Source organism: Pagrus major, chromosome 24, assembly GCF_040436345.1.
Source record: "Pagrus major chromosome 24, Pma_NU_1.0".
Taxonomy (NCBI): Eukaryota; Metazoa; Chordata; class Actinopteri; order Spariformes; family Sparidae; genus Pagrus; species Pagrus major.
Window position 1 is genome coordinate 4245650 of NC_133238.1, and position 24201 is coordinate 4269850.

The 24201-nt window shown below is 40.4% G+C and overlaps 1 protein-coding gene across 4 annotated transcripts in view; it reads right to left on the bottom strand.

Annotated features, from left to right (window-relative positions):
• The window catches only part of LOC140992050 (ATP-dependent RNA helicase DDX3X-like), a 32124-nt gene extending 12999 nt beyond the window's left edge, over positions 1-19125 (bottom strand). The window contains exons 1-15 of one of the 4 annotated variants that reach the window (XM_073462276.1): positions 18795-19101; positions 17213-17264; positions 16838-16885; positions 16338-16394; positions 12897-13100; positions 11895-11997; positions 11560-11676; positions 11012-11111; positions 10776-10911; positions 10566-10663; positions 9297-9395; positions 9043-9203; positions 8762-8906; positions 7969-8113; positions 1604-1785 (exon numbers count right to left, since the gene is read on the bottom strand). In XM_073462276.1, coding sequence (XP_073318377.1) covers positions 1604-1785; positions 7969-8113; positions 8762-8906; positions 9043-9203; positions 9297-9395; positions 10566-10663; positions 10776-10911; positions 11012-11111; positions 11560-11676; positions 11895-11997; positions 12897-13100; positions 16338-16394; positions 16838-16885; positions 17213-17264; positions 18795-18839 — 1692 coding nt within the window. In that variant the 5' untranslated portion in view covers positions 18840-19101. Of the gene's footprint in view, positions 1-1603; positions 1786-7968; positions 8114-8761; positions 8907-9042; positions 9204-9296; positions 9396-10565; positions 10664-10775; positions 10912-11011; positions 11112-11559; positions 11677-11894; positions 11998-12896; positions 13101-16337; positions 16398-16837; positions 16886-17212; positions 17265-18794 lie in introns of all 4 variants that reach the window. The other 3 variants (XM_073462275.1, XM_073462278.1, XM_073462277.1) reach the window with 3 other exon arrangements.
• Between the last annotated feature and the right edge of the window lie 5076 nt (positions 19126-24201).

Here is a 24201-nt window from a genome sequence, read left to right on the forward strand (position 1 = left end):
ACAGAGAGGAGGAGATGAGAAAACGTAACAACGTGGTCATTCCTTATGTCGCAGGAACATCTGAGAAACTCAGAGGATCTTCAATAAACATCATATCCCAGTTGACTTTAAACCTACCAACACAATGAGGCAGAAACTTGTCCATCCTAAGGACAAAACACCCAGGCATAAACAGAGTAATGTAGTTTATGCTGTTCAATGCAGTCAGGACTGCACAGATTTGTACATTGGGGAGACAAAACAACCTCTCCATAAACAAATTCAATTTCCCTGAGGGAGTCATCCCAACGGGATCAATAAAGTGAAGTCTAAGTCTAAGTCTAAGTCTAAATGGCACAACACAGGAGGGCCAACTCCTCAGGTCAAGACTCTGCTGTCCACTTACATCTGAAGGAGGAAAATCATTTCTTTGAGGACAACAATGTAAACATCTTGTCTAGAGAAGACAGATGGGTTGAAAGAGGAGTGAAAGAATCCATCTATGTCAAACTGGAACGGCGGTCTTTGAACAGAGGAGGTGGCCTAAGACATGACTTATCACCCACCTACAATGCAGTACTGAGTTCTCTCCCCAGACAGCTTAACAACCATTCACACCTGGCCTCACCTAGCCTTAGCAACCGACATGAAGGCCACTTTGACCGACGACCCACAAGTGGCCCTAACGACTTTGAAACTCAGAGCTCACACGTGTCCTTAACGACTCTGTAAGGACACTCCCACACAGTAATTGGGTTTCCATCCAATTGTATCGAATTTAAGAGCGGATTTTGTGAAAATGCACAAAAAGCAAATGCAAATTTATGCCCGTTTCCATTCGTTATTGTTTTGCGATTATTGGGAGAGGAGGAGTGCGCCGTGAGATTACGTCATAAGAGAGCGTGAATGTATCCATGACAACAGTTGACACTCAGCTGACACTCAACATCGTGGACAATTTACTGGTGAACCTGTCTGCTCTTGGGAGAACATTAGCTACAATTTTGTCAGCGTTCACAGCCTACAAAACCCTCCTGAAGAGGAGAAGGAAAAGAAGATTTTTGATGTTACGAGTGCTGTCAGAGTTTGCTGGAGGGAGACCGCGTCGTTCTCCATTTGTTTGGGAACGTCGCCGGGTGAAGGACTTTTGGGAAGTCGTCGTCCAGCAGCACTTCAGACGTACCACGACGTCACATCGGGGTTAGTCATGATTTATTCACAAAACCTGTTTCCATAACAAAAAGTCGCATTTTCCTTTTATCGATACGCTGACAAATCCACCCCCTACAAGCGTAAAAACTTTTTTGCGAATTTACTGCCTTTTTGCGAATTTCTGGCGTTTCCAACCAAGTATTTATTCGCAATTTTTGAAAATGCGAATAAAAAAAGGTGGATGGAAACGCAACTAGTGTTTAAAAGCCTGCAAATCCCCTTCAGTTAGTTAGAACTGAAGAAGCCTCTTGGATGAGAGGTGAAACTGAAACATGTCCAGTTGCCTACGATATAGCACTTATATTTACCACGACCTGGATGACTGAGAACCTTCATCAATATTATATCCAGTGTGACCGTTTTCATGAAGAAATGTTACCAGTGTATTTAGCAGGATTTTATTTGAACTGACCGCTGTGGCCACCAGAATGGGGCATTTTCCTGATCTGAACTGGCTGAGGGCCTCCTCTCGGTCTCTCTGGGAGCGGTCGCCATGGATACTGGTACAGGCGTAGCCCTCCCGATACAGGAAGTCCTCCAAGGCATCAGCACCTTTCTTTGTCTCCACAAAAACCAGGGTCAATGAGTCCTTACCTGATGAGCCCAGAGAAAAGGCAGCTGATGTTACTATAAGGTGAACAGACAATCTTGGTGTCAGCTACATTTTTAACACAAACAGCTGGGTGTTAGCCGCGCTTTCTGTTTTCAAACCTCATACTGCAAAACTGTAGCTTAAGTGTTTTATGGAGGATGGCAAGTTGTTTTTTCTTCTTTTTCCTTTTATTCCAAACTAGTACAAAAGTCAAGGCGTCACCCAAATCATGAGAAGTCACTTTATGGAGAAGACTAGCATGCACATAAAATTAAACGCATATGAAGCTTCCCACGGCTCTTTTGGTAGCAAGGTATCTTGCTCTGAAACACACCAGATACAGTTCTTGGGGTTTGATGATGATGTGACAATAAGACGTTTCTGACTTCCCATTTCACCACATAATGGAGATCTGACTTGGAAGTAGCGACTTATGGTCATGGATACAATGGACTGCAATGTCAAACTCTGTACGTGTAAATAAACCACATCTGAGAGAATGACTAACCAAATTTTATAGTCAACAAAACATCGTCAGCTACCAAGTCGCTTTGTCACATTTTGATGTGACACAACATCAAAAGTTTTTGACATAAAAGTCACACAAAAACATTTTCCAGGAAATGCAAACTACCATCAGGCGACATAATGACATCTTGATTACTACAGGTATAATGGTTTTATATTGTTTGTATTTTTCATTTTATTCTCATTTGATCTGCCTTGTCTGGTTTAACTTCTTCTTGTTAAGAAATTTGTAACCCTGTTAAGAGAGGTGCTGTATAGTGAAGTGGTAACACTTTATTATAAGTATTGACAATTAATAATTAAACTTTAGTTGTTAATTCACTGTTAACAATGAAATGCTTTATAAACCTTTTTAAGACATTGTCAAGGTTTATAAACATCAGATGCAACTTCATAATAAACAAATGATTAATAAATGCTTTTTATAATTATTAACTTAAGTTTAATTGACTATAAATTGAACATTAATGATGGTTATCATAATGATCACTATTATTATTAGTAATATTATTATTATTATTATTATTATTATTATTACAGCTGGCAAACAGAAACCATTTATGTCAAAATTCAAACTAGGAATTCACCACCTTACTTTATCTTATTATAGAGCCCCTAAAGGGACATGGTGCTCACAAGAAAGTTTCTTGTGCTCGAGATACTTTCTCGTGCTCACGAGAAAAGGTTCTCGTGAGCACAAGAAAGTATTTTGTGTGCACGAGAAAGTGTCTGGTGCTCACCAGAAACATTTAAGTTTTTTTTCTTCACGTGCCCAAATTATGTGCGACAATCAGTGGTATCTCTCAGCCTGGGATATCGTTTGAAAATGGAAGTTTGATACTTGAACACTATTTATTCATTGAAGTGTAGTTACGGTGAACTCGGCCTGCATCATGATCAGGACTCACAATGAGGATATGGAGTGTAACGATTGTGTGAGAGCTGTCACTGACTTTATTTACAGGCTTTCATAAATCATACAATCCATATTCCACCAGTGCTCCCTGTGTATGAAGGTAGATTTGTGTCTTTATTATTCAATCAAAAAAAAGGTTGCTTCAATCAAAAAATATATTTTCAATCAAAAAAACCCGTTTCAATCAAAGAAAAAAAGTGTTTGAATGCAAAAATATATTTGAGACTCAAAAAAATGCATTTGAACACTATTTTTTTTTGCTTGAAAATGTTTTTTTTGATAGAAGTGAAGGTTTTTTTGTTTGAAGCAACTTTTTTGATTGAAGTATTGTTGTTTTGTGTTTGGGCCATATTATGGGTAGGACATTTGTGTCTTTATAATTCAATCAAAAAAGAAGTTGCTTCAAACAAACAAAAAATATTTTCAATAAAAAAATCACTTCAATCAAAAAATAAACCTTTTCAATCATAGAAAAAATGTTTTTGAATGCAAAAAAATATTTGAGACTCAAAAAATTGCACTTGAACACTTTTTTTTTGATTGAAAATGTTTTCTTTGATTGAAGTAATCTTTTTTGTGTTTGGACCATGTTATGGGTAGGACATTTGTGTCTTAATTATTCAATCCCAAAAAAGTTGCTTCAATCAAAAAAAAAATATTTTCAATCAAAGAAAAAACTGTTTAAATGCAAAAAAAAAAAAAAATCATTTGAAGTGTTTTTTTTTTTTAATTGAACTTTCTCTTTTTTTGAATGAAGTGAAAAAAGTTTTGAAGTCGTTTTTTTTTAAAATCATTTTGACACAAACGTACCGCAGTGGGCGGGTGCTTCCCCATTGGTCAGACATGTTTGAGTGACAAGTGTCTACACCAACGACGTCTTTCTGACAAGCAAGTCATGGTCGCCAGCAGCCAGGAAGCAGTGGTGGAGTTGTTGTATATATGTCTATGGCATGAATCTATAATAGATCCATGGTCTATGGTGGTTAGTAGATAAAACCATAGACATAGATACAGAGACGCCTCATTGAGCGGGTTGTTCCGCTGCTGCGATACGTCGACGTCGCCGACATATTGGAGGAGGCAGCACTGCCCCGTGAACTAATACAAGTGAATGGAGTGAACTTCAGAAAGCTCCTTCTACAAAGTGCTATAAGTTAATGTCTCTCATTTACACATTCACACACGTACGAATATATTCAGGAAACAGACAGGAACCAGAAACAACGTCTGTAACGTCCTCGGATGATTATAAACGTTAACTACTCCTCATATGTTCAGTTTACAGGTGGGCACCAAACCACCGGATGTATTTTTATAATGTTTTTATGATTGTTTACAGCGTTTATGTAACGCTGCTACTGTGATGATACATGACGGTTAAATATTGAATCTGTGTCTATAATAACCAGATTCTGACACGTAAATGTGATGTCTGTCTGCCATACTGTCAACTTAAATATGGACTACTGACTGCATAATATATTAATCAGAATCAGAAATACTTCATTAAGCCCTGACGGGAAATTGCTTGTGTTACCGTCATGTATCATCACAGTAGCAGCGTTACATACGTTGGCAGCTGTAAACACATAAAAACATTATAAAAATACATCTGGTGGTTTGGTGCCCACCTGTAAACTGAACATATGAGGAGTAGTTAACGTTTATAATCATCCGAGGACGTTACAGACGTTGTTTCTGGTTCCTGTCTGTTTCCTGAATATATTCGTATGTGTGTGAATGTGTAAATGAGAGACATTAACTTATAGCACTTTGTAGAAGGAGCTTTCTAAAGTTCACTCCATTCACTTGTATTAGTTCACGGGGCAGAGCTGCCTCCTCCAATATGTCGTCGACGTCGACGTATCGCAGCAGCGGAACAACCCGCTCAATGAGGCGTCTCTGTATCTATGTCTATGGTTTTATCTACTAACCACCATAGACCATGGATCTATTATAGATTCATGCCATAGACATATATACAACAACTCCACCACTGCTTCCTGGCTGCTGGCGACCATGACTTGCTTGTCAGAAAGACGTCGTTGGTGTAGACACTTGTCACTCAAACATGTCTGACCAATGGGGAAGCACCCGCCCACTGCGGTACGTTTGTGTCAAAATGATTTAAAAAAAAAACGACTTCAAAACTTTTTTCACTTCATTCAAAAAAAGAGAAAGTTCAATTAAAAAAAAAAACACTTCAAATTTTTTTTTTTTTTTTGCATTTAAACAGTTTTTTCTTTGATTGAAAATATTTTTTTTTTGATTGAAAATATTTTTTTTTGATTGAAGCAACTTTTTTGGGATTGAATAATTAAGACACAAATGTCCTACCCATAACATGGTCCAAACACAAAAAAGATTACTTCAATCAAAGAAAACATTTTCAATCAAAAAAAAAGTGTTCAAGTGCAATTTTTTGAGTCTCAAATATATTTTTGCATTCAAAAACATTTTTTCTATGATTGAAAAGGTTTATTTTTTGATTGAAGTGATTTTTTTATTGAAAATATTTTTTGTTTGTTTGAAGCAACTTCTTTTTTGATTGAATTATAAAGACACAAATGTCCTACCCATGATATGGCCCAAACACAAAACAACAATACTTCAATCAAAAAAGTTGCTTCAAACAAAAAAACCTTCACTTCTATCAAAAAAAAACATTTTCAAGCAAAAAAAAATAGTGTTCAAATGCATTTTTTTGAGTCTCAAATATATTTTTGCATTCAAACACTTTTTTTCTTTGATTGAAACGGGTTTTTTTGATTGAAGCAACCTTTTTTTTGATTGAATAATAAAGACACAAATCTACCTTCATACCTGTGCGGCTGAGCGCACCAAGTGCACCTGACAGTTGTGTACACTGCAGCAATTTCACACACAAACTACATGAAAACTAAAATTGTATTTGGTGAAACATGCACAGTAGGCTATTCATTCTTTAATGTTTTTTGATTTAATCTTGGGTTTCTACCATCGATTATGATCACTGGATCAGTTAGTTACCAAAGAGTCTAACTAACTGGAATAATTATTACACTTCACTATAAAGCATTAAAGAATGATAGCCTACTGTTCATGCTTCACCAAATACGTGTTTTCATGTAGTTTGTGTGTGAAATCGCTGCAGTGGACACGACTGTCAGGTGCACTCAGTGCGCTCTGCGGTGACAGCGCACAGAGCGCACTGGTGACAGCGCACAGAGCGCACTGGAGACAGCACACAGAGCGCACTGGAGACAGCACACAGAGCGCACTGGAGACAGCACACAGAGCGCACTGGAGACAGCACACAGAGCGCACTGGAGACAGCACACAGAGCGCACTGGAGACAGCACACAGAGCGCACTGGAGACAGCACACAGAGCGCACTGGAGACAGCACACAGAGCGCACTGGAGACAGCGCAGTCTCCGCACACACACTCTGCCTTCTCCAGTCAGCTCATCTGGATCATCCTCACCACCTGCGAATATGGATTGTATGATTTATGAAAGCCTGTAAATAAAGTCAGTGACAGCTCTCACACAATCATTACACTCCATATCCTCATTGTGAGGATAGTATCTCGTGAGTATCTCGTGAGCACGAGAAACGTTTAAGTTTTTTTTTTCCCCATGTCCCTTTAGGGGCTCCGTATCTTATTCATTTATTTGCAGATTTTTTTCAAAAAGAGCTGTACACACGAACAAAACTATTTGCATGCTGACAATCTTGAGATTTAAACTCTACCATGTATAATCAAGTCATGTCAGCGACTCTTTCAGCTCTACCAGCACATTTATACATCTACTGAGAAGGCTGTTTCAGTCCACGGTAATGTGATACAGATGTCTTGATAACATGCACCTTAATTAGTTTCAATTATTCACACCACATTACAATAGATGTTTTTATATGAACAGAATAATGCAACAGGCAGCAGGGAGTGCAGTGTGGATAAAAACAAGAAATAATCACAAGAAAGAATGGTTAACAAACTGAGCAGCACTGTGTTGTTGTGCAGGCACTGTGACTGGAGCCACTGATGGAAAGAGTTTGGTCATAGTTCTTCCTCAATGCTCCAGATCCATGAACATAACTACCTGATGATGAAGTGAAGGACATTGACCAACATTTATATCCACTTGTTAGCTATTGAGACTACAACATAACCAGACTCTCTCTATCAAGGCTTTTGGTCTGACATAAAGATACCACAGCAACAGACTGTACATAAAAAAAGAAGTCTTGAATAAAGGAAAAAGAAATACAACAGGCATGTTTGATGTAAGCTTAGCAAACCTGACCCATGAGATGGTACACAGAAGCAAAAAGAACTGAATAAACAAAAGACTCTCCATCCACGGAGAAGAACAATAAAGGGCAGGCAAAATGATTTAAAATATGAGATGACAGATACAAAGTTCACCATTGAGGATCTTACCAGGTTTCTCTATGTTGTCTCCAGTATTGTCCTGAACCTCACTGGGGATGACTTGGGATAAAACCACACCAAACCACCAACATGTAAACTTTTCTCAATCACCAGCAGAAAACTAACTGTGGATGTTTCATGTTTCTGATGTGCCACAGAGACACACAGTAATGTGTTGGCTGGGACGGGAGGACGACATGGTAAATCAAACTGTATTGTGTGTGCAAATGTGTGTGTTAGCAGTAGTTGTATGTGTCGTGGAGCTGCAGTGTTGGGACATAGATGATGGTCATGAGTTGTTACTGCTATGTGACTGTCTCACCTGTAGCACTGAGCAGGTCCAGGAGGAAAGACCTTTTATCGCTCTCCTCCACCCACACCACTTTCTGAGTGATGTTCTCTGAGGTGGAACCAACTCTTCCGACCGCTAGGAAGATGTACTCCTCCAGGAAATCCCTGGCCAGGATCTGGAGTGGGAGCAGAGAATGTGATTATTGATAGATTTTAGGTATTTCATGTGCTCATAAGGTAATTTGCAAAGACATTCCTTTTTAAAACTCAACAGGTTTGTTGAAGAATATGGCAGAATAAATTGGTCCTCTGCATACCTACGTAGATAAAATTAGCCATTCCCAGCTAAAATACAAATTTACCACCGGAATGACTAGACCAGTGTATTTCAATCCTGTTCCTGTCCATGTACCTTTAGATGAGTATAATACCAGCTGTCATGCATCAAAGCTCTCATATTGTTGCTTTCATTTTAACGTAATTTCATTTTATACTTATTTTATCATTTTTCAACAATTCTTTTAACAATATTTTTTTATGTAACTGAAAACAATTAACCTACTATAGCTTTCACAAGCATCACTACAACTATGGACCTGGTATTTGGTCCTGATATAACAAGTTTGTCAACACAAGATTTCAGGTAAAATGGCTTCATAAAGTAATTGTGTTCATGTAGTGGACTTGTGATACCCACAAATCTTGCATTGTGAATAATCATCGTTGCAGTGTATATATCAAAGAATGTTACATGAACTGCACTAGTCTTATCCAAAGCATCTGTAACGGGAAAACGCACGTCAGATGTTCCCCTGCAAATGTACCTGGATCTCTTTAGGAAAAGTTGCACTGAACATCATGGTTTGCCGGATGCCTTTGTGTGGCATGGTGTCCTGTTCCACGATACGTCGTATCTGTGGTTCAAATCCCATGTCCAACATACGATCTGCCTCATCCAGGACCAGGTAGCTGCAGAGAAGGAGACAGAGGAAGAGGTTGTAGACTTTGAAATACATATAAAACTCTAATATTTAGAAAACTGTAAGTATGTAAAACACATCTCATTCTAAAGACCAATGATACTGTTCAATTGGAAATGTCTTACTTGCAGTAGTCCAGTCCAATCTTGCCCCTCTCTATCATGTCCACCAGTCTCCCTGGTGTGGCCACCAGCAGGTGGCAGCCTCTTTCCAAATCTCTAATCTGCTGGCCAATGTCTGCTCCTCCATACACAACACAAGGACGCACTCTGGAACGATAGGAAAACTGCAAAGAAAAACAAAATGGTTGAAGAAATACACGGATAAACATTTTTCCATTTTATCATGATTTCATGTGTATGTCCATGTGTGTTCGTACCTTCCTGGATTCATCATATATCTGCAATGCCAGTTCTCTTGTTGGAGCCAACACCAGTGAGATGGGGTACTGCTTACGACGGCCATACTTTCCATTCTCCTGCAATGCAATGACAACACAACACTTCAGTCCAACTACAGTTGATGTTTTTGCAGTCAAATGAAGTTCAGATTTCAGGAAGGTAGTGCATGGTTTCAGCTGGCTGGGCGCATGTTTAATTTAAATGTGAGCACCCAACCCCACAGTACAGATCACCACTTATCAGTGGGCCTACTAGGCCAGTGTTGCCCTGCCTGGAGGTTGGGACCTCTTGATGGGCTCACAATAAAAATCTAAAGGAGTGCAGGATAGGAAAGATAACAAAACATACCCTGCAACACAAAAAAGCTTTTTGATGACTTTTCTTCAATGTTTCTTGCTCTTTGTGAAATACACCTGGCCAGACATCATTTGGACATATGGATGTCCCCAGTTAAGTATCTACAGGTGCATCTCAATAAATTAGAATATCGTGGAAAAGTTCATTTATTTTAGTAATTCAATTTAAAAAGTGAAACTCATATTATAACATGGCTACCTGCTTGAAGGTGTGTCTTTAACTGGCAACGTGCTCGTCTCTTGTAGTGGTCAAAGAAGTGGCTGTAAATACTCTTCCACCTTGCAGTATTATCGAAGCATTGCTACTGACAAAGTTCCACTAATTTGGCTGTAAACATTTTTCCTTTCCTATAAATTCTTCACAATAAAAGTCCCCCTGTTAATTAGGTAATTGTCAGGTGAATATGTTATTAAAATAGTTTTTTTATCTAATCTGAAAGACTTTCTTTATAGAACATAATAGTTAAATGAAAATGTTTGACCATTTTTTTTTAATTTACCCCAGCAATTGATTCAACATTTGGTTCATTTTTGAACCTTGAGGAAAGTAGAGGTGCAGATAGGGAGCATAGACCTCCACAAAGGCCAAGAATACAGATTGTAATGTGGAGTTGTCATACTTCTATATTTGGCTAAGCTTTGTCACTATTGAACTTTGCTACCATCTACTGGATTTTAAGATGTATGGTTTTTATTTTGCCATGGCTAAATCTTACAAAGTTAACAAAAGTGAAAAATAAATCATGATTTTCCATGATTTTTATCCCCTCCTTGACCTATGCTACACTCTTCCTCCAAATTTAATAAAATCAGGCCAGTAGTTTGTCTGTAATCCTGCTGACAAACAGACCTGACGGCGGAAGTAATGACATGTTTTGACTTTCTGCTCACCTGTCCAGACGCTTTAGCTGCGTTCAGAGCTTCTCCTGGTCCTTCACAGTAGATCTGGCTGAGGATCGGCAGCAGGAAGGCTGCAGTTTTCCCAGAACCTACAGACACAAAGTCAACCTCATTCATCTCCTGGGGCATTCAGCAGAGTCATCATTTTAATCTTGATAGTATAGTATTCTCCATTAGATGACTTTGTTTTGTGCATCCTACCTGTCTGTGCGCAGGCCATGAGGTCTCGCTTTGACTTGACAATAGGGATGGCATATTTCTGGACAGGGGTCGGTCTGGTGTAGCGACTCAGAGCAATGTTACCCATGATGATCTCACCCATGTCCACATCTTGGAACTGCTCAGCAAACACATATACAAACAGAGCAGGGAAAGTAACCATGCAGCTAATATATAATGTAACACTGGTGGATCCATAGTTGACAACAGTAGCTTACACTCTCGATGTGGTGAGGGCAGTTCTGTCCTGTGGCCTCAACGGGAATGTCATCATATTTCTCAAAGTTAATCCCAGTGTTACTGCCGGAGAACAACTCACTTCAGAGGAGAGGAGGAGGAGGAGAAACAGAGTGCACGTTAGTCTAATGTTCAGGAAAATACATCTTGTGTTTCTTTGTTATAATCATTTTGATCTTCTCAGCCACTGCTGATTTTTAAGCTAAATAACTATATGTACATTTTCACTATTAATTAATCATTTTCTGGTCAATAAAACAGTAAAAACCAACAGAGGGTAAATAGAGGTGCTGCAGCAGTGGACAGTATGAGAAAAATAATGTGTTTTTGAACAGCATAGACACCCAAATAAAAGTATGAACCGAAAAATGAGCATAATATGGGACCTTTAACAATTAATCAAAAAGTATAATAGCAGCAAATTAATTTTCTGTGATTCAACTAATCAATGGATTGTTTCAGTTCCTAAATAGGCCAACTCTCCTTGTCTGGAGACAACCTCCAAGGACCAGTAAAAGCACAGACTCACTGTTCAAGGCGTTCGTTACGTGGTGTTGGTTTAGACCAGTCTCCCTCATCTCTGGACTCCTCCACCCAGCGGCTGCCTCCTCCACCTCCTCCACCACCAAATCCACCATGCTCAAACCTGAAAAAAACACAAAGACGATGAGGATACAATAAGTGCTATATATAATGATGCTACAATATAAACTTGTAGATAAAAGAAGTCACAAGAAGTAGACTTCTTGCTTTCATGTTGAATGGTGACTTAGCCTGAAGTTGCTTCAGTACAGTAACAACAGAAAAACAAGGGAGTCCTGTGGCAGCAGTTATTCAGTCCGTCTTTGTGTCTCATCTCCTTACCTCCCTCTGTTAGCGTTGCCCCTGTCATTGAAGAATGCAGACTTCCCTCGGTTGTTACCAAAACTGCTGTAGGCATCCTTGGCAGTGTTCCAGCCGCCAGCGTCTGACAGGGAAGGAACACAAAACTATTAGAGGAAAGTTTCATACATGTGGTATTATTCATACATTATTCAACCGTGTTTGGAGGCAACTACAGCTGGTGTTTGGAATGAAGTATGGGAGGTGTTTAATGTGAGAGATTTGTTATTTGATGTCCGTATTTAGGGTGCCTCTGAACCAGGGCTTGTGAGAAAAAACACAACACAAACAGGGTTTTTAATTATTGACTTTTGTATCCCTGAAGTGTCCCATTCACTTTCACTGAAGCAGCTCTACAGAGTGCCAGCAGCCGTGTTTCAGCCTCACTTCAGTTCTAGTTTTGGATGAATAATTTATATCTTGGCACCATCTACTTGTTCCAATACTTGCCTTTACCCACTTAGTCATTACATCCACAATACTGATGATTACTGATCAAAAATCTCATTGTGTTTATGTTTTGTCAAACTAACAAGTCATCCTGACAATATTGTCAAAATATCGATAGAGGTATTTGGTCAAAGATAATGTGATATCTGATTTTCAGAATCAGAATTCCTTTATTAGTCCTCCAAACGGGGAAATGTGTGGGTCACAGCAGCCAAAGGACAGTTCAATATAACAATAAACAATAATAGTAAAAAATAAACAAAATAATAAAAAGTTAAGAAATAGAAATACTTGCATATACATTATATGTACAAATATAAACAGTGTAATTATAATAAGGACCATTCTAGCATTAATGATGTGCTTTAGAGGGGAAAAAAAGTAGATTTATGTAGTGTATCACAATATAGGCTAAAAATATGGCACTATTATCTGAAGGCCTATCTCCCAGCCCTGATAGAGAGGTGAAAGCAGATGGGCTAGGGTGGCAGGACGCCAGTCAATTATGTTTCATGCAGTTAAACCAAATCCCACCTTTATTATCATAGGCAGCAAATGCCATTGGCTGTGCTTGGTTCATGGGGTTGAAGCCACCGCCTCTGTTGCCACGGTAACCTCCTCCGACACCACCCCGGCCTCGCTCCATGCGAGGTGGTCCACGGTTAAACGAGTTGCCACCAGTCATGCGGTTGTCATGGTAGCCATTAACAAAGTTGTTGCGCCCGCCATCCCAACCATCTGCAGCGGGAGAAAAACACGATAATTAAACCACAACGATGACATTTAAAGGATGCTCGTACCCATAAACTGTGCAGAAGAATTACTCATCACTGCTGTGTGAAGTGCTGACATTACTGTTTCACTTCTTATTGTAGCCCGTTCAGTGATGGATCGAGAACACAGATACTTAACATCCCTTTCTTCAACTCAATGAGAGAACGAGATAACATCAGAAAACAAACTGATGATGACTTGATGCTATATTAAAGAATGTTAAAGGAAAAGTTCATAAGTCTCATAATCAACAAAACAATCCTGGAGCTTCACAACAAAACAGCATTGCAGCATTCTCCCAAACAACTGAAGTAGCTGGGGACTTGTTTTAAAATGTAAAAAAACAACCAAAAAAGCATCAAATGGCTCCATATAGCCTGTCTGCTGTAATCCTGTAAGTCTCCAGAAGCCCCGAGATCACAAATTGATTTGAAATGACGTTATTTACACCCTTGACGTGAGGTCGAGCTCATGCACCCATTTCAGACAGGGTGTAAGCTAGGGGTGTGAATCTTCATTGGCCTCACGATTTGATTACATTAAGATTCAGCTGTCAACAATTTGAATGCAAAACGATCCCGATGCATCTCGATGCATCTCAGTGTATGGCATCCTCAATGATCTATATTACTGCACATAGCTACTTTTTCATCATTTAAATTTCCCTTTTATTCAGAAAGTGCTTCCAATAATCACAACAGTCTAACTTCAGCAGTCTACATAATAAAAGCTGCATCTTTTCAAGACATTAACACTACAAAAACAAAACATTTATCCATCTGCAGTGCCTTACACATTTGTTGTAGGGATAGACCGATTATCGGCGCCGATATTCGGCATTTTGAAGCATATCGGCATCGGCCTTTTTTTTAATCTGACGGCCGATAACAGATCAATTTAAAACTGGGTTATTTTGGCTCTGATGCAGCTGCGTCTCTCTGTCTGCTGTCACTACTCTGTCTCCAGCATTGTCCCACCCACAGCACCATCTGATTGGTTACACGCTCTGGTTACATGCACAGGTAACAGCCAATCAGCAGTGAAAGCTGTGCATGCACAGTGCTCACGTGAGTTTCGCTACAGTCTGCTGAGCGTGTAGAGCCAAGCGGACCGGTGGGCTAACTTTACGCTAATGCTAATCAGCCTTCACCTCAACGTGCTTCCCTGCAATAAAACTGGACTGAATTGAGTTCAGTAGGTTTTTACTCTCTCTCACACACGCACACAGACTTCTACTATCACGGACTATTTCCATATCGATATTATCAGCAACCTTGTTTCGAGTGATTAACACGCACGTCTGGAGGGACCGCGAGCGAGCAGAGCTGCCGCTTATGTTTATATAACGTTAATGAGCTCAGTCATGTTACTAGTAGTGGTTGAGTGTAGAGGACTGGGATGTTTATTACAATTTCAGGAGAGTCTGCTGCCTTAACTTACCTTCGAAACCAAGCCCCCAGGAACAGCGCCGGTTCCGTTCGGCAAAACTTTTTCTCCTCTCCGCTCGCAGTCACTCCAGACGTGCTTGTTAATCACTCGAAACAAGGTTGCTGATCATATCGATATGGAAATAGTCCGTGATAGTAACGTAGCCCGCCGGTAGCCCACCGGTCCGCTTTCTCCTTCTGGCTCTGGACGCTCAACAGACTGTAGCGAAACTGTACAACTCTACAGTAACTACTGACGTTACCGTGAGGCCCAATACGTTAGCGGCAGCTGTCTGTTCCTATGATAAACACTGATTATTAAAGTGAAGATGCTGCAGGCTGTTTAGTGTTTTTAACGGTTTAATCACTTGAAACAAGGTTGCTGATAATATTGATAGGGAAATAGTCAGTGATCAAAGTAAGAAGTGTTTGTGTGTGTGTGTGTGAGAGTAAAATTCAGTTAGTTTCATTGCAGGGAAGCACGTTGAGGGGATGGCTAGAGAATTAAGAAAACTAAATAAAAGTTAATAAATAAAGAAGTGTGTGTAAGCCACATGAGAAGCTGCAGAAACTGACAGCAAAGCACCTTCTGAGAGAAAACTGTAGGCTGTAATGGCTGTTTAACTACCAAGTTATTTTACTTTACTTTGTGTTGATTGAGATCCCAAGCAGCAGAAAATGACATATTGTTAGATGAAGTGTGTCCTGAAGCTGTCTTTGACAGTTTCTTGTAGAGAGGAGCAGGATATTGCTGTTCAAGACTTAAGACATAATGTAACTGCATCAAGGCCAATATTTTCCCTTTTACTGCAAATGAATATCGGCTCCAAATATCGGTTATCGGCCTCCTTGACTACTAATAATCGGTATCGGTATCGGCCCTGAAAAAACCATATGGGTCTATCTCTAATTTGTTGTAATCTACAATAATATTGTTTTCACATGGCAGCTTTAAGATAAGGCATTTATTGACTCTGCTGCTCACACCTCTCTCAGAGTTGGTCAGAAGTTGACAGCGCCTCCTCACATCTTGGCTGAGTAGCTGGGCTTGCTGTAACAGTTATTATTTATGGCTGCAGACGTTAGCTTCAGGTGAAAATGGCTAACATGATTAGTAATTGTTGTGAGGCACAAGTCACGCTCAACCTGGGTCTCGTCCAGTTCGTGTTTCCCAGCAAGGTCATAAAATCCGACATGTGCCCCGAGATGCAAGTTTAAAAAAATATTAGGTGAGTTTTTATTATCACTCGCAGATGATCTCTGCCTCCCTCTGACATGCCTCCTACATAAGTTATGTTAGCCTACTGTCTGCCCACGATTTAAAGCATGGGAGCAACGTTGGGACGTAACTTGACTGTCCAGCTGAGGCCGGACAATCAACGATCAGCATGAGCTGCACACTGTCGATTATGCTCCGTCTCTGCATCAATGCAGAATCTTCCACATCCACTTTACGATGCATCTTATCATCGAGAAATTTCCACACCACTGGTGTGGACTAACGCTTTTAACTTAGCAGGTAGAGTGAAGATTTCAGCTTTAAAAAGCAAGTACATTACATCTTTTCTGATGAAGGGACGAGCTGTATGGAGCCATTTGATTTCTGTTCTTTGTTTTTAACATTTTAACTGACTTTCCATCAGCATGGGGGGGGGGGGGGGGGGGGGGGGGGGGAGATAATGACTGAAGTCTCATTTTTAGGGGACCTTTTCCTTTGAGGTATGTATGTAAAAAGAACAAAATTAGTGTAGTTTAAGTTTAGAAATGAACTTACAGTTGGCTGCAGGTGCAATGGTGTAGCCACCCTGTCGACCAGCAGCGAAGGCATTTCCTGCTGGACAAGAAGACAGAGATTCAGTTGTGGTTTTTATCAGTAACAAATGCAATTAATAAAGATACCCTCTGGAGTTTTGGACCTCTGGTGGCATCATAGAGAGATGGTTTTACGAGTGGAGCTCAATTTGGTTCGAATTATGCATGCATACTTAGAAATACATGCATGCCACCAGGTTCACAGTATTCCACTTTGCTGTTCCACAGTAATGTAAGGTGCAAAGACAAGTAGTGAGAACTGCTAGCTAGCTAACATGGATGTAAACAATGCAGAATATTTAGGAAATATCCGCGTTGCAACAGTTTTATGAGGACGGCGATACATTCAAGGATTCACACAATGCACATTGGTGAGTAACACTGAATGTAAACACAACGTTGGTTTGTGTTGCTTGTCTACAAGAAAACTCCACAGGACAGCTTTAACTTGATGCTACACACCATTTTTGGAAGCGTCTTTGTTCCGTAAATGTGGAGGAATGTATCGCCCTGCAGACAGAGAGAGACAGTGTCCAACATCATTTCAGGACTTACAAAACTTGATTTTTAATTTAATATAGACAAAGGCTATATATAAAGATATATATAAAACCAAGATATTCCCTTGGTTGCCTTGTTGTCAATTTTCCTATTCTTCCAAATGTATGTCTTTATGGAGCACTTCCTTGTTTGCTGTCCTTCTGACATATAGTACCATTACCATGGTTTACTACTTGTGGAGGTAATATGTTCAGTTTTGTGAGTTTCTTTGCACACTCACTACAAACAGAAAATCCAAGTACCAAAACTTTCTAACAAAACACGTTGGCTGCTTACTGTTTGTGCCTCCACCTTGTCCGTCTGCTGCACTCAAGTCTAGTACAGCGAGCTGGATAAACAGAGACAAAATAGTCAGAGGGTGACACCAAAACCTGCTGCCTATAAAGAAAACATGCATTTTTCTTTATCCATCATAATTAATAAACAATGTAAAAGCCTTGCTTACAGACACTGCATAGTAGAGCTGCAACGATTAATCGATAAGTTGTCAACTTATAATTAATCGTCAACTATTTGTTGTGGATAAAACCCAACCTTTGAAGACATCACCTTGGGTTTTGGGAAACACTGACTGACATTTTTCACCATTTTCTGACATTTTATAGACCAAACAACTAATCGAATAAAATCAACAGATATATGAACCATAAAAAATACTTTGTGCAAAGCTCGGGGTGAGGAGATAATGACTGGATTTTCACTTTTGGATGAACTTTTCCTTTAAGGCTTTTTTTTTTATTTCAAGACAAGACCAAAACCAGACAACTCAAAAGTATTAGTTTGAAAAATGTTTCAACCTCAACACTCAGCAGCAAACTGCACACAGCTGGTCTGAGAGGCTTTACAACAAAGTGATGAGGCAAAAGATTTCATGTTGGTGCATGGATCCAACTGCAGTTCAGGAAACTATTTTTTCTTTCATCAGAAACTAAAATTCGGTCTCTAGGGGGTCGGATGCTCTTTTAAACTGCTGCAATATGTAGCGAACTAGGCTAATGCGAGGGATTGAGTTAAATAGAAAAACATTCCCAGTGTCTTTTTGCATTCTACCGTTATAGGAGGGTGTATAATGTGTTTAAATAAGGTCAGTGTTGTACATCCAACTCTATCGGAGACATTATACCAATTAAACACTTCCAAAATACCAATTGAGAACATACAGTTCTTTTCTACTGGAAACTGTGTGACCAGTCAGACACAGCTAGACTACGTTGCTGGTGACGCAGAAAAAATGAGCTTTTTTTTTTTTTTTTAAAGCGGGACCCAGTCAAGAGAAGCATGAAAACTGTGCAATACTGCGCATTAAATGAAAGCCAGAGGGCTTATCTGTCTAACACCGCATTGTTTGTGTGTCCGTCCCGCTAGCTCCATCTCCGCATACCTCCATTTTATTATTGTATCAAGCTGCAAGACAAACGCAGTGAAGATAATAGTTGTAGGGTGCGCTTCATATGCTCACACTGGAAGACCGACGGAACCGCCCGGGCGTAATTTGTGGTCTGACTGTTATGATGAACGCTTTTTCCGCAGTCAACCTTCGCTGCGACATATCACAATAGGACACAACAGCTTTCTTAAATCATTTTGGACTAGAGTAGGTGTAACACCCATAGCTAAAATCCAACAGTAAAGGGGCAGAAAACCCCAAAATGTTTTCCACGTCGTATACTCGGTTCTCCGCTCCGCAGCCGCTCTTGGTCACGTGAATGTGGAATTGAAGCGCACCCAACAGTAGCTAGCACGATAGCATCTCGTTAGCGGTGTTTTCAGGCTAGCCGGCAAGCTAACATTTCTCCCTGACGTTTTAACACGTTTCAACAACAAACACTGCAACACACATTAATCTGTCGTGGCTTACCTGCTGCTCTAGACCGTGGACATTTTCGACGGCCACATGACTCATAACTATTGAATATGGAGGAAAAATGATGTCGTTGAAAAAAGGACCTCTTTGTTTGCCGGGTTTGGTGTAATGTTATTCCTCCTTTCCCTCTAGCTTGTCTCGGTGGGTACGACTGATGGCAGTTATTTCATTGGCTTAACAGTTAAACGTAACTTGTAAAATGCTATTGCTGAATTTTGCGTGATGATAAATTCCAGTTTTTTAGCTACAAGGACGGCAATTCGTGCAAACTCAGCTGATGTCGGCTTGCTCTTCAGCTGAAGCTGAGATGAAGCCGTCATGCATTAGTCAAGTACGCCTGAATAACACTGAAAAAAAACATCCGGCGACGCCAAAATAAAAGTTAACAAACAGGAGCTTACACAACTCGAAAAGAGGAGTCAGCTTCAAGGAGATATCCCTACAAAGTGCTAGTGCATTTTGTCTTAACCATATGTTGCACATTTCATACATGGTTTCTGTGAGCTATAATCAGGTATAATAATTCATTCACATAAAGCAGAAATATATCAACCTTTCATTTTAATTGCAGCTCGCTTTCCTTACTTCCGGACAAGCGCTGGCTAATACTAGCTAACTTGACGGACACGTCTAAAACATTATCAATCCAGACATCGCGAGTCTTAAATGGCAGTTTCTCGCGATATCAGCTAAAAATGCGTGCCATGGAGCAGTGTGTAGTATTTCCATCCTTTTTTACCCAGCTTGCATTTAAAAACAAAAACAAACAAGTTTCACTTTTTTATTTACTGATATAAAACGGAGAAGAGCATTCCTACTGTGTCCCCCTACTGTTACATATCAGTCTGAACATTGTATTTCAAACCCTATTCAAACAGACTTCTTATATTATACTTTGAATCGATTCAGTTCTATTCAAGCCATCCTACATTGGTGTTGTGCAAATGCCTTTGAGAATAGTTACTGGGGAACTGAAATTAAAACAAACAGAAAGTCACATTAACATAAATGAAATTAAGCTAAAAATAGAAGACATCCATTGCTAACATTTCATAAGAGTTGAGTGAATCTGTTTGGATATGGCAGACAGTGGTGAAGATGAGCTGAGCAAAAACATGTCTACTTGATCCCCTCTGTGTGCAAAGTGCTCCTATGGGACATAGTCCCAGCCCCATAAGGTATACTCTAACAAACTAAGAATGGCACAGTCTTTTGGGTTAAATGTAAGCTAGTCTACATGGTTCTTCTGCCCAGTGATGCAGTGTATGGCAAGCCCTCTTAACATTTGATCAGTAGCGGTAATGGCAATTGTAGATATCAACAATCAACAAAGAACAGTTTTTTGACTAGGTAGAATTCCAAGCCAACATATCCATAATGTAATTTTGTGTATCTACAATTTATTTCTTACTGGTCAAAATGTTCATTGTACATGTACATGTCTGTAACGTAATCAAAACCAGTCAACGTGTACCATTGACTTCTACTTAAAAAAACCTCAGCTACAGATATCTATAATTCAATTTTGACGTGTTAGTATTCCAAGATGAAATATCCTTAATGTTATATATGTTATATGGTTGCGTTTGTAATTAATTATACCTACAACTCAACCTACATTACAGACATCATAAGTGGAATTCTAATGATCTAAAATTTGGTTCTGGCCAGTCAAAATTAAATTCTTAATGTGTCAATACAGAATTGATAATATAGTGAGAGTATAATTTCAATTATGTAGAATTGCATTTGAGATATCTGAAATACAATTATGACTCTCAAAAATCAGAATTGAATTTGAAATTTAAAAAAAGGAATTTTTACTCATCAAAACAGAGAAATATTCAGAATGATTTAATATGTTTTGAAAATACCAGAAATACAATTGTTGATATCTGAAATTTGAAATTCCACATCCACTTGTCACAATTCTTCTTTCGTCCTGTTCTAGGTAATGTTTTGAAAAGGAAGAGGAATGTGTGGAATTAAAAGTTGATATCTCTGGATCTGGATTCTATCATTTGTTTTTAAACAGTCCATAATGAGTCCAACAGTGTTATGGGAGTGCAATGATAGACCAGTGGACTGCTTTCCTTATCTTTTGTCCAGGTGAAGGAAGCTGTGAACTACTGCTGGTGAGTAAGGAGAAATTGTAGATTCAGTGTTTAGGCATTCTGTGTGGAAAGTTGGTTGAAATATTTAATCTTGTCTCGATACTTTTTGTGTCAATTCTTGAAACTGTGAAACTGTTGAAGCTGAGTAGCTATCAGTGAGTTTCGGTCAAGTCAGGTGTGTTGAATAGGCTTGATTACAGAGCGGAGCGAAGCCTGCATGAGGTAAATCTAGCACATATGGGCTAGACACTACAGAAAGGCTGCAGCGTAAGGACAGTCGAAGAAAGACTTAGGGAGTCTCTTTGCAGGAGTCCATCGAGGGAGTCCAAGTAACTCACTGTCCACCACAGATTGCAGCCATGAGTCCCACCCAATCCCAGTCAGGACATCAAACCGTAGAAGATTTCACCGGAGACCCATTGCTCGAGGCTGTAACCCAGCGAATCTCTGTTACCCAACATTCTCCACTGGTACTGAATTTGAAGTACTAGGGGAGCTATGGCAATGCCAGTCTGCAGTCAAGAAGGTGGACACCATTTCAGCCTATGCCCCCCTGCAGACTCTCCACTTCCTGGCCCTGGATCACTCCAGAAAAACAGTGCCACTCCAGCTGCCCTCTCAACTGCCTACTCATTCTCACACTCCCCGAGACAAACAGGTCAAGGAGGAGGAACTGGACTCCTCATCTCACCCACGTGGTCCTACCAGGTCCTTCCCCTGGACCACCTACCCAGATGTGCACTTGAATTCCACGCTGTCTCTGTCACCCTTCCTTTCAAGCTCAACATTGTGGTGATCTATCACCCTCCTGGTCCTCTCTGTGATTTCTATGATGAGATGGAACAGAACAACAGAACAATTCTCTCTTATGTCCACCGAGGAAGCCTCCTCCACTCTGTTATCCTCCCTCTCCTCCTCATTAAACGCTCTCTGTCCCCTCACCTCCAGATCAGCATGATCACCCCCCCCCCCCCCCCCGGCTGTCTGAATCTCTGCGAACCAATAGATCGGTGTTACGAGCAGCAGAGAGAAAATGGAAAAAATCACATCATCCTGATGACCTTGTTCACTACCACCACCTCCTCTCTGACTTCACATCAACTGTTTCAGCAGCCAAATCTGCTACCTGTCAAAGATCAACTCCTCTGCCTCCAACCCCAGGAAACTATTCTCCATGTTCTCTTTCCTCCTCACCCCTCCCCCTCCTTCCTCCCTCACTGCTGATGACTTTGAAACTTAATTTACCAAGAAAGTAAAAGACATCAGCTCCTCATTTACTGCTATGCCCTTCCAGAAAGCACCTCCCCCAACCCTCACCTATGACAGCCTTACCTGCTTCAGTCCTCTCTCCTCTGAAGATGTTCACACACTAGTGACGTCTAACCATGCCACCACCTGTTCCCTCGACCTGTTTTCCTCCTCTCCAAAACATCTCACACAATATCTTGCCTTTCCTCACCACCCTGATCAACTCCTCCCTCACTTCAGGCCTTATTCCAGCTCCTTTCAAGACAGCTACAGTAAAGCCACTCCTAAAGAAACCTACCCTAGACTCAGCTGACATCCACAACTACAGACCTGTATCTCTTCTTTCATTCCTCTCTAAAACCCTGGAACATGCACTGTCCTCATACCTTTCACAAAACGACCTCCTTGACCCTAATCAGTCAGTTCACGACTGCCCACTCCACTGAGACAACCCTCCTCGCAGTGACTGAGTCCCTGCCAGAGCCTCGTCCCACTCATCAGTCCTCATTCTCCTCGACTTATCCTCTGCGTTTGACACAGTCAATCACCAAATCCTCCTCTCCATTCTGGCCGAACTTGGCATCGCTGACTCTGCTCTAACCTGGTTCACATCATACCTGATCTGCTTGCTATGTCGGCAACGCACATGGATGCAGCGGCCCCTCTAGGGATCAGCGAAAGTGAAAGTTTTGGGTGTCCGACCTATCCCAGATGTTCAGTCTGCAAAATTTACAGCCGAGAGACTTCACTAAAAATCAGGGTAACGCAGGCTGCTAAAACTATGACGCTTGGTTGTGATTTGGACATATTATGCCACCACGGGAACTTATGATAACGGCTTTCCATGCAGACAGAGATGCAGCTACCTCTGGTAAAAGTAGAGGGGAGGGTCTGTGCATCTATATCAGGGCTCACATCCGGCCCGTTGGTCCTTTTAATCCTTTAATCCATCGAAGATTGGTACAGAATTACCCAAATCAAATCATATCATAATTATGACTGCATTCATTTGACCTTGTCCTGTAATGCCTGGTGTTCCACCAGGTGGCGCATTAGGCGCAGTGATACAATAGGCTCATTCCAGACGAGCCAGGCCTGTGCAGAATTGATCACCGGCGACCACCGCACAATGCATGCCGGTTAAATTTGTGTCCGACTCGATCCTGACTTGCTCTGACGTCATGCACGCACCGGCAATGATAACCTCACGAGATCAAGGCGGCCGCAGTTTTTAGAGCCAGGCGCCGCAGTTGCTCTCCATTGACTGCAAGACCTCAGGGCATTATGGGAAACGCCTGGCTGTTGCCTGATCAAAGAGCTGATTGGCTCTTAGTTAGGACTACAAACACTACGTTTTGTCGAAAATCCTAATTTTCTGTGTAATTGTTATATGTAATGCTAGATTACATGAATCTCATGCTGTGCAATGAAGGTTTAATCTGTTAACAAACATTTTGTGTGGTTAATAATAATAACAATTATGGTTATATATATAACACTTATCAAAACGAGCAATCAGTGCTTTACAAGGCAGACAAAAAGAACAAAGGATAGAATACAATGCCAGATACACACATATCCCACATATATACTGTATATAATCACAAATATAAATACATCAATAAATAAAGATTATAAGAAACCTTTGCTGCTTGCCCCCCCCATGTGTAGCCTATATATGTAGCTTTGAGAACGTTTGGACTGTTAATTCAGTGGTTCAATTTCTTAAATTTAGGGATGGTATGATTTATAAATGACAGTGCATGCATAATTTCTTCAGCCATAGCTATCCAAACGTGTTCTGCAAACTACAGGTAGCCTACAGATGGATCTAACAGGATGTAAATATTTCTGTGACTTCCTGTATATTCTTTGACGGCGGCTGGAAACTGTTCGACTTGACTGCAGCTTTTTGTCACCGTCCCCTGCTGCTGCCACCTAGTCTCGTCCACCTTCCAGGCGAGGCGCAGTTAATCTCGAACGAGCCTATTGACTTGATTTTGCAGAGCCCGGGCTACTCTCTGTTATTACTCTGCTAC